The 18146-nt window shown below is 45.1% G+C and overlaps 1 protein-coding gene across 1 annotated transcript; it reads left to right on the top strand.

The window, feature by feature from the left end:
- Window positions 1–1118: 1118 nt before the first annotated feature.
- On the top strand, window positions 1119–10356 carry LOC135368353 (uncharacterized). The gene is made up of 16 exons (XM_064601556.1): window positions 1119–1549; window positions 1677–1949; window positions 3309–3502; window positions 3573–3684; window positions 3772–3870; window positions 5130–5201; window positions 5269–5375; window positions 6185–6254; window positions 6347–6456; window positions 7591–7657; window positions 9168–9236; window positions 9335–9346; window positions 9422–9526; window positions 9695–9732; window positions 9871–9931; window positions 10043–10356. The coding sequence occupies exons 1-16, from the start codon at window positions 1418–1420 to the stop codon at window positions 10229–10231; spliced, it is 1710 nt and encodes a 569-aa protein (XP_064457626.1). The 5' UTR covers window positions 1119–1417; the 3' UTR covers window positions 10232–10356.
- Window positions 10357–18146: the final 7790 nt, after the last annotated feature.

The raw sequence follows: 18146 nt of genomic DNA, 5'->3' as shown, positions 1-18146 counted from the left end.
TGCGAATGTTGTATTCGGTATTGAGAGGGTTGTTCGTGTTCGGTATGATGCTCACCTAATTTTTCTTTTTTTTTTTTTCGATTCGTTGCGAAGTCTCCCTTCTAAGGGGAAAAAGGAGAGTAATTGTAATCGTTTTGGAGACTCAATGCAATCGATACTCCCTTTTGAGACTAAATGCACGTAAGGTTACGCTGGGTTTAGAGACGACTGGCATTCCTGTTGTGTGTTAATTATGTCTATACAAGTGTGCAACGCTTGCAGATGATATTGGGTAAGATACAGCGCTCTCACTTATTACTCGCGCAGTTCACAATATGAAAGCTAACGCATAAAGAAGGAACGTGTTTCACACCCTGCAGAATCAAGGCGCACGGCGGGTCTCTTTCCTGAAGCGGAGCAATAAGCTCAGGAAATCTCACCAGTCTTTGGTAAATTATTTCCTTCCATACGTTTCTGCTATGGTATGTCACTTATCCACATGACATAGGATGCAAAAAGCAAGTCAGTGAAACCAAACAAGCATGATCTAAACATGGTCTACACAGGGCATAGACGTCTAAAAGCAGACGGCTACCTCGAAGTGTCTTTGAGATGTCTTATAGATCTCTATTTTTAGACATCTAAAAATGTATAGGACGATAGACGTCCACTGAAAGTCATTCCTAAGGTTTTCTGTTGAGGCGTTTCAAAGAGCCAACTTTCCCCATTCGGCGACTGATTTCTTAGTGCGGATTTAAATACGATTTAATTTGACACGGAAAATATTGATCTCTCTGTCACAAGTCGAAATACAGACTTGGTTAGGATCGGGTTTGTTGACTTGTCATTGATAAAATACATCCCCACTTTACCATCACCATTGATGAAATGAGGATTTGATTTGTGCCGTCAAATCCACACCACTGCATCAACTGCAGGTCATGCGTCCCGCCCGTGTGTATTTTTTTTTATTATTATTATTCCGGATACTGTGAAACAGCTATAACTTTAGGTCACCGGCAAGTTTCTCGCACCACGATACGAGACCTGTCGGCCGTCGGTCGCGGCGGCGGCGCAAGACACTGTTTGGCTATGGCTTGGCACGGCTTGGCGTTCTGCTATTTGACACGGCTAGCAGTACGGCTGCTGCCGTTCGGGTAGTCAACAAGGAAATTTTAAGCCAATCCAATCCAAATCGGCCAAAGATTTTGAAAAATGTTACGTGTTAATGTGTACACTTTCTTCGCGGATTACAGACGTTCCAAGCAACCCCCGTGGGAACTGTGACGATGTGTTAAAACCTCTCAAGTTTGCGCTGTGACTATTGCGACTGCACATTGATCCACGATACGTTGAGTTCATGCCAACCGCTACGTTTGTGTGCAGCCCTTGCTGCTAGTCTGTCAAAGCGCAGGGCATTCCTGCTGGTGCAAGTGTGATGAAACCTGTCATCACGAAAATGAAGCTTCCTGATTTTACGGGGCCAGTTTGCAGAACGAAGCCGTGGGTTCCTCCTCCTGGAAAAACATCGAGGGACGATAAAGACGCAACGAAAGCAAAGAAACCAGCCGTAAGTCAAAGAAAAGATACAAGAAAAAAGTGGGTCCTTATAACCCAGTCACACAGCAATTAGAATTTGGCTTGCATTACAGATTGAGACACAATTTTAATCAATCCTCGTTCATCCCTCACTCTAGGGCACCGCTGGCGTTGTTAGACAGGAATATTCTCGGCGCTTCACCGTTCCTCTCCTTGAGTTTCCAGCAATGACTGTGGATGAAGGCCATTTCGGTTTCTTAGAGCGTATATGTAACCCACCTGGTGCCATGTCAAGCTTCCCTCTAGAAAGTGAGAAACGTGACACTTCAACGTGGACAGAAATGAGGAATTGTGAAGCTGAGACTCAGACCGACTCAAGGGTGCCCCCGTTCCAGTATTGTGATCCAGACGCCTTGAAGCTTCCTGAGAAGGTTAGCTTCCTTTCTGTGCATATGTATATGTTGTCTATAGGGTTTAATCACTGACGTTACCTCGCCGCCATGCTGTAGGTCCCTAGAAGTCATGTTCCTGCATTCGTTCGCTGCCATATGCTTTTTGGATGAAAACATGGAAATTACTTGGATATGCTACAAATCACACAGCACAGTAACTTTGAAACATCAAATATACGGTGAGCGCGATATGTGTGACGGCTTGGATGGGACCTACAATATGGCGGCCGATGGCAGCGCATCTGCCTGCTAGCGACAGTGGCGGTCTCCTACAGTTGATGTCAGTGACCATGAAGGGAACAAGGAGCGTGTTCTAAGAGTGCTCACTAACGCAGTGTTCCAAAGAAAGAGACGTGCAGAAAGTGGGCCATTGGAAAATCCCTGCTCATCATTGCTGCCTCTAAATTGATCGCATTTGGCTGATTCTAAATTTCGTGTGCTCTCAAAAAGACATGGGGGCGTGTACTGCTCTTTTATGTGTACAGTGAAACCTCGCTATGTTGGACACCTGCGGTGCAGCCGAAGCGTGTCCTACTTATAGAGGTGTCCGAGTTACAGAATATGAGGGAAACAAAAAATGGAAAAGATCACAGCTGTGTTGCCAGAAATGTCCCCCTTCTTCAATTCGTGGTCATTAGCGGTACCTGGTGGTGGTGCCTGGTGGTAGTGGTACCTCTACCCACTCTTCACTGATAATTATTACTGATTTTGGTAGATTCAATTCCGTTCAGATTCCACTCAATGGCATTACCTCTGGAGCTTTTCGAGCAGCGAGGACTTGTCTCTGAAGCGTCAGCCCGCCTTTCATTGCTTTGGTGCAGTGCGCATTTAAAGGCTCTAGACAAACCGAAGACAAGTGCTCCCACAAAGAATTACAATGTAAACTGACAGCACTTGTTTTTGGACTCGAAAAACTAAAACAACAAAATGCTGAGACCAGTATAGGGGGAAAAAGGAGGGCGAAAGCCAAGGGCACTGGCTCATTTGGGTCTTTTTGGTGCAAAGATGGGCCGAGATTGAGGTAATTTGGCCAGGGTTTCGTCCGACTTAGCAGGGAAAACCCTGTCCTACTTCCGGGATAGGAAGGTGTCCGGCATAGAGAATTTCATCCCCATGTAGTTTCAGTGGGAGCCTGCCGGTGCAATGAAATCTTGTCCGACATGGGGAGTTGTCCGAGGTAGGGAGGTGTCCAACTTTGGAGGTTTTACTGTAGTTTGTTTGTACGAGGTAAAAGAAAAGCTGCGTTTGGTTTCCTTATTTTTACAAGCTTTTTTTTTCTGTGTGCAGCTGGTACAGACATGCTCTCTCTCAATAAAGCACAATTTAATTTATATGCAGATTGAGCTACACAAGCTATCCCAGGTGGTGCAACACCTTGAAGACGAATGCTCAGGGTTTCGTGAAGCTTTGAGCGAGAAAAACGACCTTCTGGTCCGTGCCCAGGAAGAGCTCGGTATATTTTTAGGCCACCTGCACGCCCTGAGAACGACGCTGCTGCTTGCGGAAAATTGTTCCGCTGTCAGTTCATTTATGTAAGTAGCATGCCTCTTCTGTTTGCTGACTCTGGATTGCTGGGTTCAATGTATTTGGCGTGAATTTAAGGTGGAAGGAAGAAGAAAACGTGCCTGCAAAGATAAAAGATCTTAAAGTGAATGCGAGTAAGGTTAGGCAAGCAATTTCCACGCTCTTGGACAAAGAGGATCACGGTTCTTCGGTAAGATGATAGAGCTTGGGTCGTGCTCCGCTTTGGAATTTGAAAAGATAAAACGGTGAACATCATGCTTGTACGTTGTTTCCTTAGGTGTCCGACGAGCTCCCCCGCGTATGGGGTCTTCTAACAAGAGTCCTTGCAAGGTTGGAAAGCGACTTGTGGGAGTCCTGCAAAGATCATTTGACAACTGTAAGTTGCGAGTTAAACAGACTGGCAGAGGTGATGAGAGATGGCCATACTAAAGTTGTTTTTCTGTTTTATGCCCAGAAAACGGCAACATGAGCCACTTGTTCCAAAAGTTATGCTAATGGAAGCATTTCTTCAAGTTCCAGGAATGACGGGGGACACAGGAGCTAAGGAGTGCGTGGGATGATAATTTTGGCTCTCATCCCATTTTCTTTTTCTGTGTCCTTTGTCAAACTGAGAGAAGTGCTTCTGTCAGCGCCTTTGTACATGCTGGGTCTGCCTTCTGTTTTTTCTTCTTTCCTTTTTTTTGTTCATGCAAATTACTTCTGCAGTGACAAACTTGCTACAGATGAATCAATGTAAACCGGAGTCGATATAACAGACCACAATTAGAAGCTCTGCATTTGTGCACTCTTGTCCTTGTAAATTTGCAAACTTAAAGCAATTCTATGTTGGATGTTCTATTTTTGTCTTTCTTTGTCACGATTCAGCTGCATTAATGACAAAAAATTATTACTTTACATGGGCTAGTAAATCCGTGCACTACACATTCACGAGAGGTACACTTCGTGTGTTGCAATTACATGTGCAATTACAATAAGAAGTGCAAGTGGGTTGCTACATAAAGCAGCCCGTCCTGGTGACTCCTACTGCAGTCCTGTCACAGTGTTGCTTTTGTGACTTTCACAAGAACGATGAGAATCGTAACAGTGACACCACTACAATGCCTTATATTACTTCGAGGCACATGTTGACATCCTGTATATGTAGAGCATGTAGTATAATTAGAGCCTGAAGTCTTAGGGTTTTACCTGATTCTTCCCCGAATTTGCACCCCGAATTGAAGGTTGTCTCTTTAGGGTGAAACCCGATTTTTACCTAGCAAATTGCCCTCACTAAGATGTCTGAAGGAATGCAATAATTTACATGTTTGGCAGAAAAATTCAGCTAGATCACCGTTTCTACCAAACCACTACAGTTAGTTTGAGCAACTGAGCCTGATTTCATCCCGAATTTAGCATACTGGCAGTTTTTTTACCCGAATCCACATGAACTTAGTGCACATGTTTATTTACCCGATTTTTACCCCCGAATTTAGAAAAAAATATTTCCCGAAAACTTCAGGCTCTATTTATATACGATTATCAGTGCGGTGACATTGCTCTACATGTGTGTGGGCCTTGGTGTGTATAGCATGAATGTGTACGTATGGCCTATCCCAACCGTAATTGTCACATGGTGGCCCGCACATTTCTCCGCAGCACCTGCGACGTGACATAGAGTCGAAAGAGGAAGAAATTGCCCAGCTCCGGAAAGACGTTGAATATTACATGGTACGTTATCCGCCAGAGATTTCCTGTGAACCGTGTCATTTGCAGAGCTGCTTGTTTGTTTCCCCAGAAACGAGAAGAGGGTGAGAAGGAACGTCAAGATCGATGCCTGGATTTGATTCAAGAACTCCAGAAAAAGTGCCACGGCGAGAAGAAATCTCTCAGAAAGGGAGTTGAGTAAGTTGTATTTTCTAACATTGGAACCTGTGCATGCTATAGGTACCGTACGGGACACACCATTTTACGTACTTGCACACATGGTTATGGACTCCTTGTGGTCGTGTGTGTTCAGTGTACTTGCCTGCTGAATCATATTAAGTGCTGACCAAGTGAAAGTGCTTGTGAAAGCAGACGTGTCCAGCAAGGCATGAATGTCAGCTTTGTATCGGCTGATGGTGGAGGTGCTATGGTGCTGCAGCAACACATGCGTTGCTGCAAGGGCTATAAAAACGAATTTATATGCTGCTTTCTTATCACTTAGAAGTGGAAGTAGCTAGGGCAACAGCTGGTAAGAAAAATAATTGACGATATTCAGTTACATATCTCCCACACCACACCTCACAAGACACAACAGAACGCAAAATTTGACTGGAACACCTAGAGGCAGGTTAAAAAAAAAAAGAACATGTCTATAATGGGTCAAAAAAAGTACACATATGCTGCTTTTATCACTGTGCCCATTTTGGCTTGAACTAAATGTAAAACCTGTATTATTGTCAAAAATTCTTTAAAAATTCTGATATGTTACCAAATTTCACCTTATGACCAGATAAGTCACATTAAGTGAAAGAAATTACAAGTGACTCAAACTTCTAATCAAGTTATGGATGCTGCTAATATTGAAAGAAGCAAGACATACCAAATCAAATACCTCATGGCACTATGCAACCCTACAATACAGTTGGTACATACATGGGTTCCTCTGGGTCCTTGTGACAATCAGAATTTTCTTCAGAACACTTGTCAAAACACTGTGAAACTTTCAGATCTTGGGAAAGCAATGCTGCGAAGTATGAAGAGACAATCCAAAGCCTCAGTCGCGAACTGAACGACAAGGTTTGACACTTTTTCTTGCATGCTGGTCTGGTTGCTTGGCATTTCTATAGGAGTATTATTCTTAATGGACCATTTCTGTGTTGCTCCTGTAGGATAGGAAGTTACATGAAGCTACATCTGAAAGTGAAAGTCTGAGAGCATCAATAGAAAAGATGCACTTAGAAAGAATTGATGTTGAAAGAGCATTGATTAACATGAAAAGGTAAGCTTTTCATAGCATTCAGTGTGATCTCAAGGAACAGAACTCTTCCTTCTGATAGAATGAGTTAAGTGTGCAAGACCTTTTGTCATTGGTGGTCCTACAATTTGGAATGCAGCTCACATAGAGTAAATTTTAACAACAGGTGGCTAATAACCAGGGATCCTAGGTTTCCGCGTGAAAAAAAAACAAAATTCCGTGCAAACATTTTAGAAAATCTGTGTTTTTCCACGTCAATGATTGACACATACATCACTTACGATTTGTCCCAATTCTGCATATTGTAAACCGGCAAGGTTTCAAATGTACACATTTACTGTAACACAGAATCGTTATAGGAGCTTGTAATATGTAAATATGCTTTGTTTTTCTAGCTCAGTTTGTGTATACCGCTACTAGCATCGGTACATTCAGCGAAGATACAACCACACACACACAGGACAAAAATGTTGGAGGCGCACTATCTCAAAGTATTCAACGAAAAGATTAAGCAACTGCATTAAAATATATCTGGAGCATCCCGGCAACAATCTCCTGCTTTAGGCGCTGGTGTTGAAGCCGGAACAAACAGCCCAGCAGATGAGACCGTAACTTGCAGCAATGGTATCACAATCTGGGAGAGAGTTGAGGGTACGTTGAGCCAGGGCCTTCCAAAAGACTATGGAATGGACTATTTCAGTGCTGGGGTCTTCAGCTACCTGTAATGTAGGCCACCCATTTCTGCCGACATTCTTCGGGGAAGTGTAGCGTACATTTCAAAGTATCGAAGTCGTTACTTGTTATCCGTACCTGGGCTCGCGGTTTGTCCTCAAAATCACGGATCTCAGCAGAACAGAACAAGTTTTGCGACCACTGTTTATTTACGCGCGATTTAGCAATGATAATCCGCGTTTTTCCGCTGTCAACGTTGAAATCCCCGTTTTTCCGTGCCCACGGAATGCTAGGATCCCTGCCAATGACAAAAAGATGTTGCTTTTTGAAGTGTGTCCTTGTGTGTAAGCACTGTGAGTATAATTTTCTGCTTTTTCCTTCGAATGACAATGCAGTAACCACTCAGAAAATATGTGATGCTTTGTCATCAGAGTTAACTTCGTTTTGATTACATATGGATGAGATATGTATCACATTTGGTTGCAGCAAGGTTGCGGACCTGGAGCCCTTGATACTGAATCCAACTGCCAACGTCCAAGCACAACGTTTGATGGTCAGTGACATAAGTTACACAAGGTTCCACTGTTTTGGGATAAGTCATTGCAAGTAACTTTTTAACTGTGATCTGGTTCCTTTTTTTTTGCTTTCATTTTTCTGTAGCATCTTCTGGAGCCTGTTCACATTTCTGGTAGCTCCACCAAAGTAACTTGTGCAGGCTATCATATCTCCTCTGTTTACTTTGCTGCTTATAAATGACTGTATACTGAATATTTTTCTTATAATCCTTGTAATTAGCATTTTCTTTCTTCTCAAGCAGTACATGGCAATGTGCACATGGGACAATGGATGTCGGTCACATCATATCATTGTACATAACTCTTCTATCTATCATATCTTACCAAACATTATTTGTTGGAAACACTACTACAAGGGGATGCTGTTCTAAGATGCCTGTTAGGCTGGGATTCCCACAAGGTTTTCATCACAAGGACATTTCGTGGAATACCATAGGGGCTGTGTGACATCCTGTGGCAGCTGGCTTTTTGGGTGGCTTTTTTTGGGGGGGGCAGGGGGGGTCTGCTGGGCCAATCCCTGCACATTGCACCAGTCATGTTACTCCCACGGTGAATTATTGATGCTGTGGAGTAGAAGGGTAGACGTCTCCTCTGCCTTCAAATGAGGCATTGAATTTGTCCTTCTTCCTATTTACCTGTTTATACCCTCATCTATGCGCAGACACCACACGGTAGAAGCTCTTTTTATGCTAGATGCTGCAACTCACTTGTGCCACAGTGTTGCAACTTTGCATGTTAGCTGTCCCAGGTGAATTTTCTGTGCGGGAATGATGCTGCATGCTGGCAAGGAGCCTATAACACGTCACAACAGTATTGCCACGTGTTTCAAACACAGTACAGGCCACATGCCAGAGGAGGAGGAAAAAGTATATAAGAATGCCTTCATTGCCGCATGTGACCCATGCAGCTTGTATCTGCAGTTCACGTGGCCTTTGAAGTCCGCATCTCGCCTTCGAATGCAACAGAGGGCTATTTTTCTCCTCTTATAGTAACTTCTCACTCTGTTCTCATGAACATGCGTCTTCTCTCCTCCCGTTCCTACCACTTTTTTTGCCATCTACTATTTCTCAACTCCCCTGCCACAGGGAAGCTGCAGTGTCGTATACAAATCCTCCCTGTCTGTTGTCCCACCATGGCCAAGCGCGCCTGGGTGTAGCCGGTATTCGTGAAGGGCACACTATGCTAGCGAGCAGGTGTATCCATTAGGTCGCTTCGATCTCCCCGTAAGCACTTGCTGCATTCTTTTCACTGTCATTCATATTACCCCTGCCTGGGGGTTACTGCTAGGTAGCTCTTTACCTTTAGCAGGTTCTTGAGAACTCCAAGTTACATTTTGCCGCTTGAAACTTGTAGCTACGTTATATTTCAGCAAAGGAACTCTAACTTGCAATGCGTAATTCCTTAATTAACTTCCAAGACTGCAAAATGAACGCCTTCTTTGCATCAACTGCTGCTACCATTACAGAATGATTAACGCTGATCTTTCAGAATGAGTTGGGTGAGCACAAAGACGAGATCCGTTTTCTTCGGAAAAAGCTCCAAGAAGTTAGTCAGCAGGTTAGTATACAGCCGCTGAAGCAGTGCGTTGTGTTCAAATTGGGATGTGTTTGTTGTTCACATACCTTATCTTATTCTCTTCCTTGGTTGGAGAGCAGAAAGGATTTAGTGTAAGTTCTGTTAACATTATGTACTCTTTTTCTCCTCTTACTGAGAACTTGCATTTAATCCTCTTACATTTCTAGACTGTAGGTTTGAATGCATTATTATGTGATATGAACTTGCTGCAAGAAACTTTACACAAAAGCAGAGATCCGAAGACAAGGCAACTAGTCTCCTTGCTTGATAAGGTGATAAAAATCATCATAATATTCCTACTTTAGTACTGTCATTGACGTGGGTGTCACATGTGATTTATTTTTATACGGTCACCACATGATCTTAACTCTAAGACTTGTCCACAAAAGAACTCTGCAATCTCTAATCTTTGTATTGGTCTTTTTATTGCCTTTTCTTAGCTCAAGCAGCAAGTTTCACAGCTTGCTGGAGGTCACTGGTGAGGTTCTTTCATAGATCTGATATTTTATTTCATATATCTGAATAAATTCGTTACCTGTAAATGTGTTGATGCTCGAAAGTGAACCCTATTGTGAGCTTCATTTTTAGTTACATATTTATTTCTGCAATGTTGCAGGGATTTACATGCAGCCAGCTTGAACGGACAGTCATTCGAACCAGCTTTCGTATTTGATCGGGTAAGTACTGTGTTCATGCTGCTTGACACTGGTGACTGATCCTTTTTTTTTCTCTCTTTCGTTTTCTTTCTTTTTTTCTTTTTTTTTGTTGTTGTTGTATCTGGTACTTAGGAAAAAGAGAGATTGTCTGCCAAAGTAGAGGAGCTGCAAGGAGAATTGGACCACATGGCCGCCAGCAACAGAAACCTAACATCTTACATTGCGACACTACGTAAGAGCTATGCAGCAGTGTTCTGTGAGTCGCTTCAAACATCCAGTCAACCGTCAAGGGTCACCGAGGAAGGACATGCATCTCATTGATTTCATTACCCCTTGCCCTCTACATCATCATCACCACAGTTTCCTGACATTGCATGTACATATGTTGCTTCATCATTCATGTGGAGTATATTTTTCTAATGACCGAATACATACATTCATAAGGAGTCAACGTGGCACTTATTTAAAGGAACGGTTCGGAGCTGACCACTGATTTTGACGTTAGACTGTGTCCGTCTGTGAGGCATGTGCAAATTCTACGTCATCGCATCCACTGTCCATTCTGTCCAACATGCTGGTACATCAAAAATATATGGCGGTACATACAACATGCTTTTACATCCAATGTGCTGGTACAGCTTGGGACAAAGGTTTGCAGAACCCTGGGGTGCCGCATTTCTCCATTGGAGTGACACCCTAGCACAAACATGAGTTGACACACATACTGGGAGAGGGGTACAATAGTTGGTCACCCTTGTCTTATTCAATCTCTAACTGACAGCTAGCAGGGGGCCATTCCGATGAAGACACCAGTGCCGTGTTCCGTAAACTTTTGTCCGAAGCTGTACAACGTGCACACAGGAATTTGTGCAGGATTTTGTGTCCAAGCGGGGGGTTGCTGGAATTCTGTAGGTGGGTGTGAAGCCTGTATCTGCTGGCTTTTCAGACTTTTTTGGCCTCTCTAGGAGGTGTTTCGGAGGGTGTTGTAAGGCCCTTTGGGGGAGGGATTGGGAGAGTTGGGGAATATCCTTTGGAGCACAGGAAAGAAAGGGAGGAGATGTCACCGGAAACTGAAGGGGTCTGTGGGGTGAGGCGAGGTCTGAATAAATAATTGAATACGCTGATTATTCCATTGTGCAAGATGTCAAAAAGGAGATTTGATCCACCATGAGTAGTGCATGCACGATGGCCACCACTTGCCAAAGCTAATGGGTGTACTGGTGCAGACAAGAAGGCACGCTCACATGTCGGGTAGTTACAATTCATGCACCGTAATTGATTTGCGATTTATATGAATTTTCAAGTACCGATAAAAGTTGTAAGCGTGCTGTATTACATAGTGTAACATCCACCTCTCTTGTGTGTAGGAGATTACACAGATGGAGTGTCGAGAACCATTGAAGAGAGGGTGGGGCAAAATGTATCATTGCGGTAAATGGATCAGCCTCGTCTCGAAATGATAATGACAGATACTCTCTGGGCTGCGGGCAAGTCAGTCTTGTTTCCACGCTGCAGCATCTATTCGCTGGCGCTGAGACACAAGGCTTCATGCGGACGATGAAAAACCCGATTTTCCTCTTTCTTTTTTTGCATCAAATACACTTTCATGTAATGAGAGAATTATTGTACATGTTTCCAAGCAGAAACTGTTCGTGTGTATGATTGTGCTAACCATAGGACCATCTTCGTGTCGAAGCAGCTGAACGTCCCCTCATTAAGGGGGGGGGGGATTTATTGGCAGAAAAAAAAGGAAAATGAAAGATAAAAGGGGCCCCTCATTAGGGGCTCGGTAGCTATAAAGGGAAGATCAATGCCGTGAAACGTCGGCACTACAACGGGAAGGGCAAACAGCTCCCATGCTCTAGCAGACGAGTCTCGGAAGCCAATAAAAGTGCTCGGATGAGTTGACGTCAAAATACTCGAGAAAGGGCTGGGAGAACTGGCAGCCGCTGCGCGGATATTTGTAAACTAATTTTCTTATGAAATGCGCGCTTCCCAAAGGCAAAGAAAGGTCGCGCCCGAGAGCCACTGTCTTGAGGGGATTACGATGGTCCCTGAAAGGGACGCGACCTTCAGTCCTACTTTTCTTTCAATAGAAGGCAGCGAACAAGTGCCCATTCGCGGAACCCAGCCGTCCCCTTCCGATTTGTTTCGGTTTCAGTCTGTCTACCAACGTCATGATGACGTTTCTCGGGCAGAAGTCTATTGTTTCGTCCGAAAAGTGCTTAGATATTAAATAAACGAATTTGAAAGATCAGCGTGCTTCCGAGGCCGCAGAAGCTCCGGCGACGTGACGTCACTCCCTAAGCGGAGAAGTGAGAGCGCGACCCGTAACATTGTAAGACGGCCGCGGCATTCATTTTCTCAAATGCGGGATAAAATGGTGTGGGGTCGCGCCCTCGTTGGTTCTTAGGGGGTGACGTTTTCTCGTTTTTCCAGAGAGTGTATTCCGACATACTCTCAACATCCGGCGTCTGCTCTTTTCATGTATTCCATCGAATAACGATCAAAATACGCCACTATTTCGCGTGGGATTTTCGATACCGTGGTCAGCGGTCCAGGAGGAATAGGCCTCTACCCGACAAACGTCATCATGACGTTGGTAGACAGACTGAAACCGAAACAAATCGAAAGGGGAGGGCTGGGTTCCACGAATGGGAACTTGTTCGCTGCCTCCTATTGAAAGAAAAGTAGGAGCTAAGGTCGAGTCCCTTTAGGGACCCTCGTAATCCCCTCAAGACCGTGGCTTTCGGGCGCGACCTTGTTCGCCTCTAGCTTCGAGCGTAGTTCAACTCTACCAAATTGGTGGCGCTGTCGAACACTATGACGTCACTTGTTTACAAACAGGGAGAGGTCAATAAAATGACACTATCGCTTCGAAATCGACTGGTGGTGGTGGTGATGGTGAGAGGCGCTAAAAAGGCGGTGCGGAGAGGGTGTCCAATCATCACGGGAAATCGTTTGCGGCGACCAATGGAAAGGCCGTCCCGCATTTTCGCGCCTCTTGAGAAGGAAAGGAGGGAAGGCGCAAAGCACGACGTACTTCCCTCGCTCATAAATCACGAACGACACAACGGATGAATTTCGTTCCTTTTGTGTTGATGTCAAGGGAACGACATATTTCACACCGCGAGGAGAAATCTTTGCACCTTAGTGACATCAACGCCAGGTGTAATGCAAAGACTGGAGAAAAAAAGTGGCGTCTGCTTTAGATGCTGGCTTATAATAACTTTTCCTCATACAGACATGGAATGTGACAAAGTATTAGAAACACGAGAGGCAGACAACGAGGGTATAGGGAGTAAGAAAAAGGGGAGAAAAGTTATTTATTTACATGTGAAAAGTTAGGGGACACGTCGATGTTACGGCGAAAGCTCCGCCTTCGTCAGGACTAAGGGGTGACAATGAATGCTTGGAGCTTTTGCACCCTATGCCCTCGTTGTCTGCCTCTCGTTTTTTCTAGTACTTATTTCATTGCGCGGTCGAACGAACCCATTTCTTTCAGCATTATATATATATATATATATATATATATATATATATAAGTTTTCTTTGAGCTGAGGACCCATATAAACAGCCTGTCAAAATGAACCTCACTGTATCTCGTGGCGTACGTGGCTCAGCTGACCAGATCCTAGGGATTCCATGTGTCGCGGAAAAATTACGATAATGGGGATATACGCTATGCAGATAGATGAGCTGTCTGCGGAGCTTCCCAGTTTCCCCTATTGCCCGTGGAGCGACCTCATTGACCCCTTCTCCTAAATAACGGGGTAACATTTTACGGTCGAAGGGCACGTCGTTTCTTCTACTTACAGATCGTAGCATCGCAACCTCACGAGAGAACAGCAGCATATTCTCCGAGTATGCTCAAGACCCCTCTGCTGAAGCGAAACATCCTGGACTTGACGAGAAGCAACCACGAGACAGAGGAAACGGGCAACCACAACAAATCTCGAATCTGAGAACAAAACTCGAGAATTTGTTGTGGTTGTCTGCGTGTTTCCTCTGTCTCGGGGGGTTACTTCTTCTCGTGTTTCACCAGTTAGCCTGCACTTTTTCTGGAAGCCCTCGTTCAACAAACTCACGTCCTCTCTCAAATGCGAAGCCCATGATGCTTCAATGTCCCAGTTTTCGAGTCTGCTGACACAGAGCGGAGATTCAGCAAATTAGAAATTTTGTTCTGCTTCCAACGCCAGCGTCTCAAGGAGGAAGGCGTAGCCGGGTCGTTATAACTCTGCTTGAACAACATTGCATTGTAGACAGTCATGAGTAAGTTACTCAAAGTAAACAGTTAGCCTGCAAAAATAGTAACTGCCCCAAGAACACACATGGTCCTCAGGATGTCCCCACAGTGTCATCGTGTCCTCGTCCTTCGAAGTATGTCCCTATAACGTCCTGAGGATAACACTCGCGGACTGTCCGTGTTACGTCAGGTTATTCAGGTACGTCCTGTGCCCGTCCCTGCGGGTAGCTAGGGGGACGAGAAATATTATTTTGTTTAGTTTACCTGTTCTGACTCCCTAAGCACATTTGTTTTGTTGTGTTGTTTTGTGTTACAAGTTACAGCTGCCACGTTGAAGTAACTCAGTCAGTTACCTTCTAAGAAAAAAAAAGCTGAATAGATGCGACTCTTAAAAACCCTGTTTTAGCACTTGTACTGTCGTAGTGTAGTAATACCGTGTTATAAACAGGATTTTCCATGGGCGTTAACAGCTCATTGGGAGTTCTCTGGGCCATCCTGGCTGTGTATGAGACGACAATATTTGTAGAATTCATGGTTGGGAAAAGCAGCAGCGTACATGAAGCCATGAGGATATTGCCATACCTGAGTAACTTAGCTACAGTTCCTTTAACCAAGAGCGGTAACTATATAGCTGCTCTTACAAGTTACTTTTGTAGAAAAGTAACTAGCTAGCTACTGCAAAAAGGAACTACGCAGTTACAGTTGCTTGGTATACTGACTGTAGAGACGGTACGTATCGATGTACAAGTTGTGAGAACACGAGATCGCAACATTTTTGTGCTTGATAGGGATGTGTGTCACTTGGTGGCGCAAGTAACGGCGCACACGAAGCATGGAAATATGTCATCGAACCGGATACGCTACGACAGTTTGTCTCTGCACAGGGGAGAGGGTAAAGTGAGGAGAAATCACGTGACCAAGTGTTTGTCCACTCACAAGGCAGCAATAAGGGGGTATCGCCACTCGGTCCGGTATGACCGGTAGAACGGTATGGGTCCACAGAAAAAACTACGTGCGCCTCATCCTCATTGGTCCCTGTAGAGGGACCAATGAGGTCGCTCCATGGGCAATAGAGGAAAGGGGGAAACTGCGGAGCTGCGCAAACAGCTGACTTACTTGCATATGGCGCATTGGAGCCAGGTTTTATTGCAACAAATGCAATCTTTAGACCTGTTGGTATGGCATCGTAACGAAGGGGCGCCAAAGAGGGAGCACTGCGAGGCAGACGAGACAGCGCGCATCTGTTGTCACGTCTGTCTGTCCGCGCTCTTTCCTTTGCGCACCTGTGTCACGGTATATGTATATCATCCGAGAAAGAGGCACCACCTTTTGACTTCTCAGTACGCGTCGAACGCTTGAAAAGTGGAGCACGCAAGCACCTTGGTATGCCCCAGTGGCGTAGTCAAGAAGGGAGTGTCGCGCGGGTTCAAACCCCACGGACTAAGAAAGCAACTGAAGATCCTCCTCCTAGCTGTGGTGGTGGTGGGTGGTGAAAGGGCTTGCCGTTGTCGGCCTCACGTAGGTGGGCAACGTCACGACTGACGCCCTGGGGGAATGTGCGTCCTGGGCCGACTTCTAAGGGAACTGTGCCGACATATGTCTGAGAGCGTCTGAGGAAACCCCAGGAAAAACCCCAGACAGCAGAGCCGGCACCGGGATTCGAACCCGGCTACCTCCCAGTCTCGACGTGACATGGCCAGCACGCTAACCACTGAGCCACGGGAGCTGGTAACTGTCCTAGCTGTAATTGTCACTTTCGCGTGCCAGCGAGCCACCATACACAGAAGTCGAGAAAATTTAGTGGAAAGCTGAAAAGAACGATGTAGTTGCAGCCCACGGTAACCTAACTGCTGTAGTGAACAAGAGGGAAGTTGAGTTTGACAACGAAGCTGTAACTATACATTACCGAAAGTATAGTTTCGAGCTACTGTAGGGTATATAACTATATATGTAGCTATAACCACTGCCCGTCATTGGCTATATACGATCCCTGCTGATGACGTTACGTGAGAAATTAGTCCTCATTTGAGAAATAAAGAAAACAGTCCGGTGGGGAACGAAATCTCACGCAGAGGCGTTTGCGCCACCTCGTCATTAAAATTCATACGCATGCAGTTATGGAGGTAACGCATTCGCTACGCGGAGATCCACATGTCTCCAGGCGAAGGTGGTTCAAGGTCGGTTTCTTGCTTTCGTCCTCCCGCAAGAGAATATCGGCCGCCAGCGTATGGTTTCCTACCGATAAAATATCGGCATTTCACATTTTCTCCGGAATTGAAATCGTCGGACGTGCCTCGAATGCGATATTGCGTGGAATCCTCCCTGGAAGAAAAAAAGGAAGAAGAAAAAAAAAAAGCCGCTCTACAAGACGGCTACAGCTGTATGATAGACGCCGTGTGTCCTTCTATGCAAGTTTTCTTTCTGTTGCACGCTCGTCCGCTGGGGTCATTTGCATACACGGGTGGGCTGATCCCGTGAGCTGATGCAGCGGCTGCGTGCCACGTTATCGGATTTATAGAGGGCGCAGCCGATGACCTAGATACTACCGCCAGTTGTCCAGACAGACAACTAATAAAGTCTTGGCCGCGCTGTAAAGGAGGGTGACTCTGGTTTGCTATGTCACGCGCGTTTCAGCCGCGGAATCTTTTCTGAAGGGAAAAGAAGTATTTTTATCGCGCACAGCATATCGTTTTCTTCAGATGGTTGTGCAGTCTTCAGGTCTTGGTTTCTTCAACCACGCTCAACGGAAGGCAGGCAAAATTGGAGACCAGTCAAGAGACCAAAAGATTAAAACTTGAAAAACATAATGAAGAATGAAGCACAAATAAAATACCAGTAAGACGTTGGGCACAAAAACATACAAAATTGGACAATCCAAACATGTTTTGTTGGTGCTTCGTTGTTCTCCGCTTATTTCACGGCTAACCATAGCTGACGTGAAATCGCGGATGAGGCAGATGGACGTAGACGAAATATTGTCGGATGTATTGATCTTAGATATATTTTTCTAGCGTTTAATGGGACTGGAATTTTCGTTCGACGTGTCCTTATCTTGTAAGTTCACGAAATCCGCCAATACATATTTTACTGAAATTGAACAATTCCTCGCGGCGCTATGGGGTATTACAAAAGAACCCCCGTACAGTCTGGAGGGCGTGAAAGAAGATTTCGCGGAGGGTCGTGGCTTTATCAGTACTTCATTTCAGCATATATCGTCCTACAGGACTTACAAGGTCGCACACATTTTTTTGTGTGTGCATAACTTATGCATAATATATGTGTGCGGCCTTGTGAGTCTTTTGTGTGCTCCATGCATCCACTTCATTCCCATATCGCTCACGTAGCTCGCTTGTAATGGAATACGATACTGCAGCCTTATAGTGAGGAAGCGCCCCAAGTCATCACCGTCATCACGCATAAGTATGCTGCTGTCGTTCCTTGTAAGCCGCACGAGGAATGCGACACGTTGCGTTACCGTTATACAATATAATCACGTATCGAACGTCTTAACTTTCGAAATCCCCGTGAAGACACGATGGCGCGTCCCAGATGTAGAAGAATCGGCTGGTAATCTCAGAATTCTTGCATCATAGTGATAACGCCTTGCCAGAGATAATACGGAGATAATATATCCGGAAAGCCGCCTGGACGACTATTCGCTCCGAGATCGAACGGTGTCGGCGCGCTGCGGAGATACGATGAACTACCGTATAGCGTGGATAGCTTCCTCGCGTCGTCTGCTTTTACACGTTTATTCCGCATCCAGTGCAGTAGGTGGAGCATTGGGGAACCGAACAGTATCGGCCCATCGTGGCACAAGTGATATTCCGGTGAATATACACGAGAATTACGGAAAAGAACCACCAACTCCGAACACCGGCCGGCGTGTTATCCACACTAGAAAGGTGACAGTGCCGCCCCCTATAGGTCGATCTCACCCGATCGATATCACCGATATCGATAGGTCACCCGACGGGCATTTAACGATTT

The sequence above is a fragment of the Ornithodoros turicata genome, chromosome 9 (genome assembly GCF_037126465.1).
Source record: "Ornithodoros turicata isolate Travis chromosome 9, ASM3712646v1, whole genome shotgun sequence".
In the NCBI taxonomy this organism is placed as follows: domain Eukaryota; kingdom Metazoa; phylum Arthropoda; class Arachnida; order Ixodida; family Argasidae; genus Ornithodoros; species Ornithodoros turicata.
This window is presented reverse-complemented; position numbering and strand designations above follow the sequence as displayed.

Excerpts from the sequence above, each read along its gene's own strand:
- LOC135368353 (XM_064601556.1), top strand. The coding sequence starts at position 1,418 with ATGAAACCTGTCATCACGAAAATGAAGCTTCCTGATTTTACGGGGCCA. Across the intron at positions 1,550-1,676 it reads CGAAAGCAAAGAAACCAGCC|GGCACCGCTGGCGTTGTTAG; the intron begins GTAAGTCAAAGA and ends CCCTCACTCTAG. Across the intron at positions 9,932-10,042 it reads CAGCTTTCGTATTTGATCGG|GAAAAAGAGAGATTGTCTGC; the intron begins GTAAGTACTGTG and ends TCTGGTACTTAG.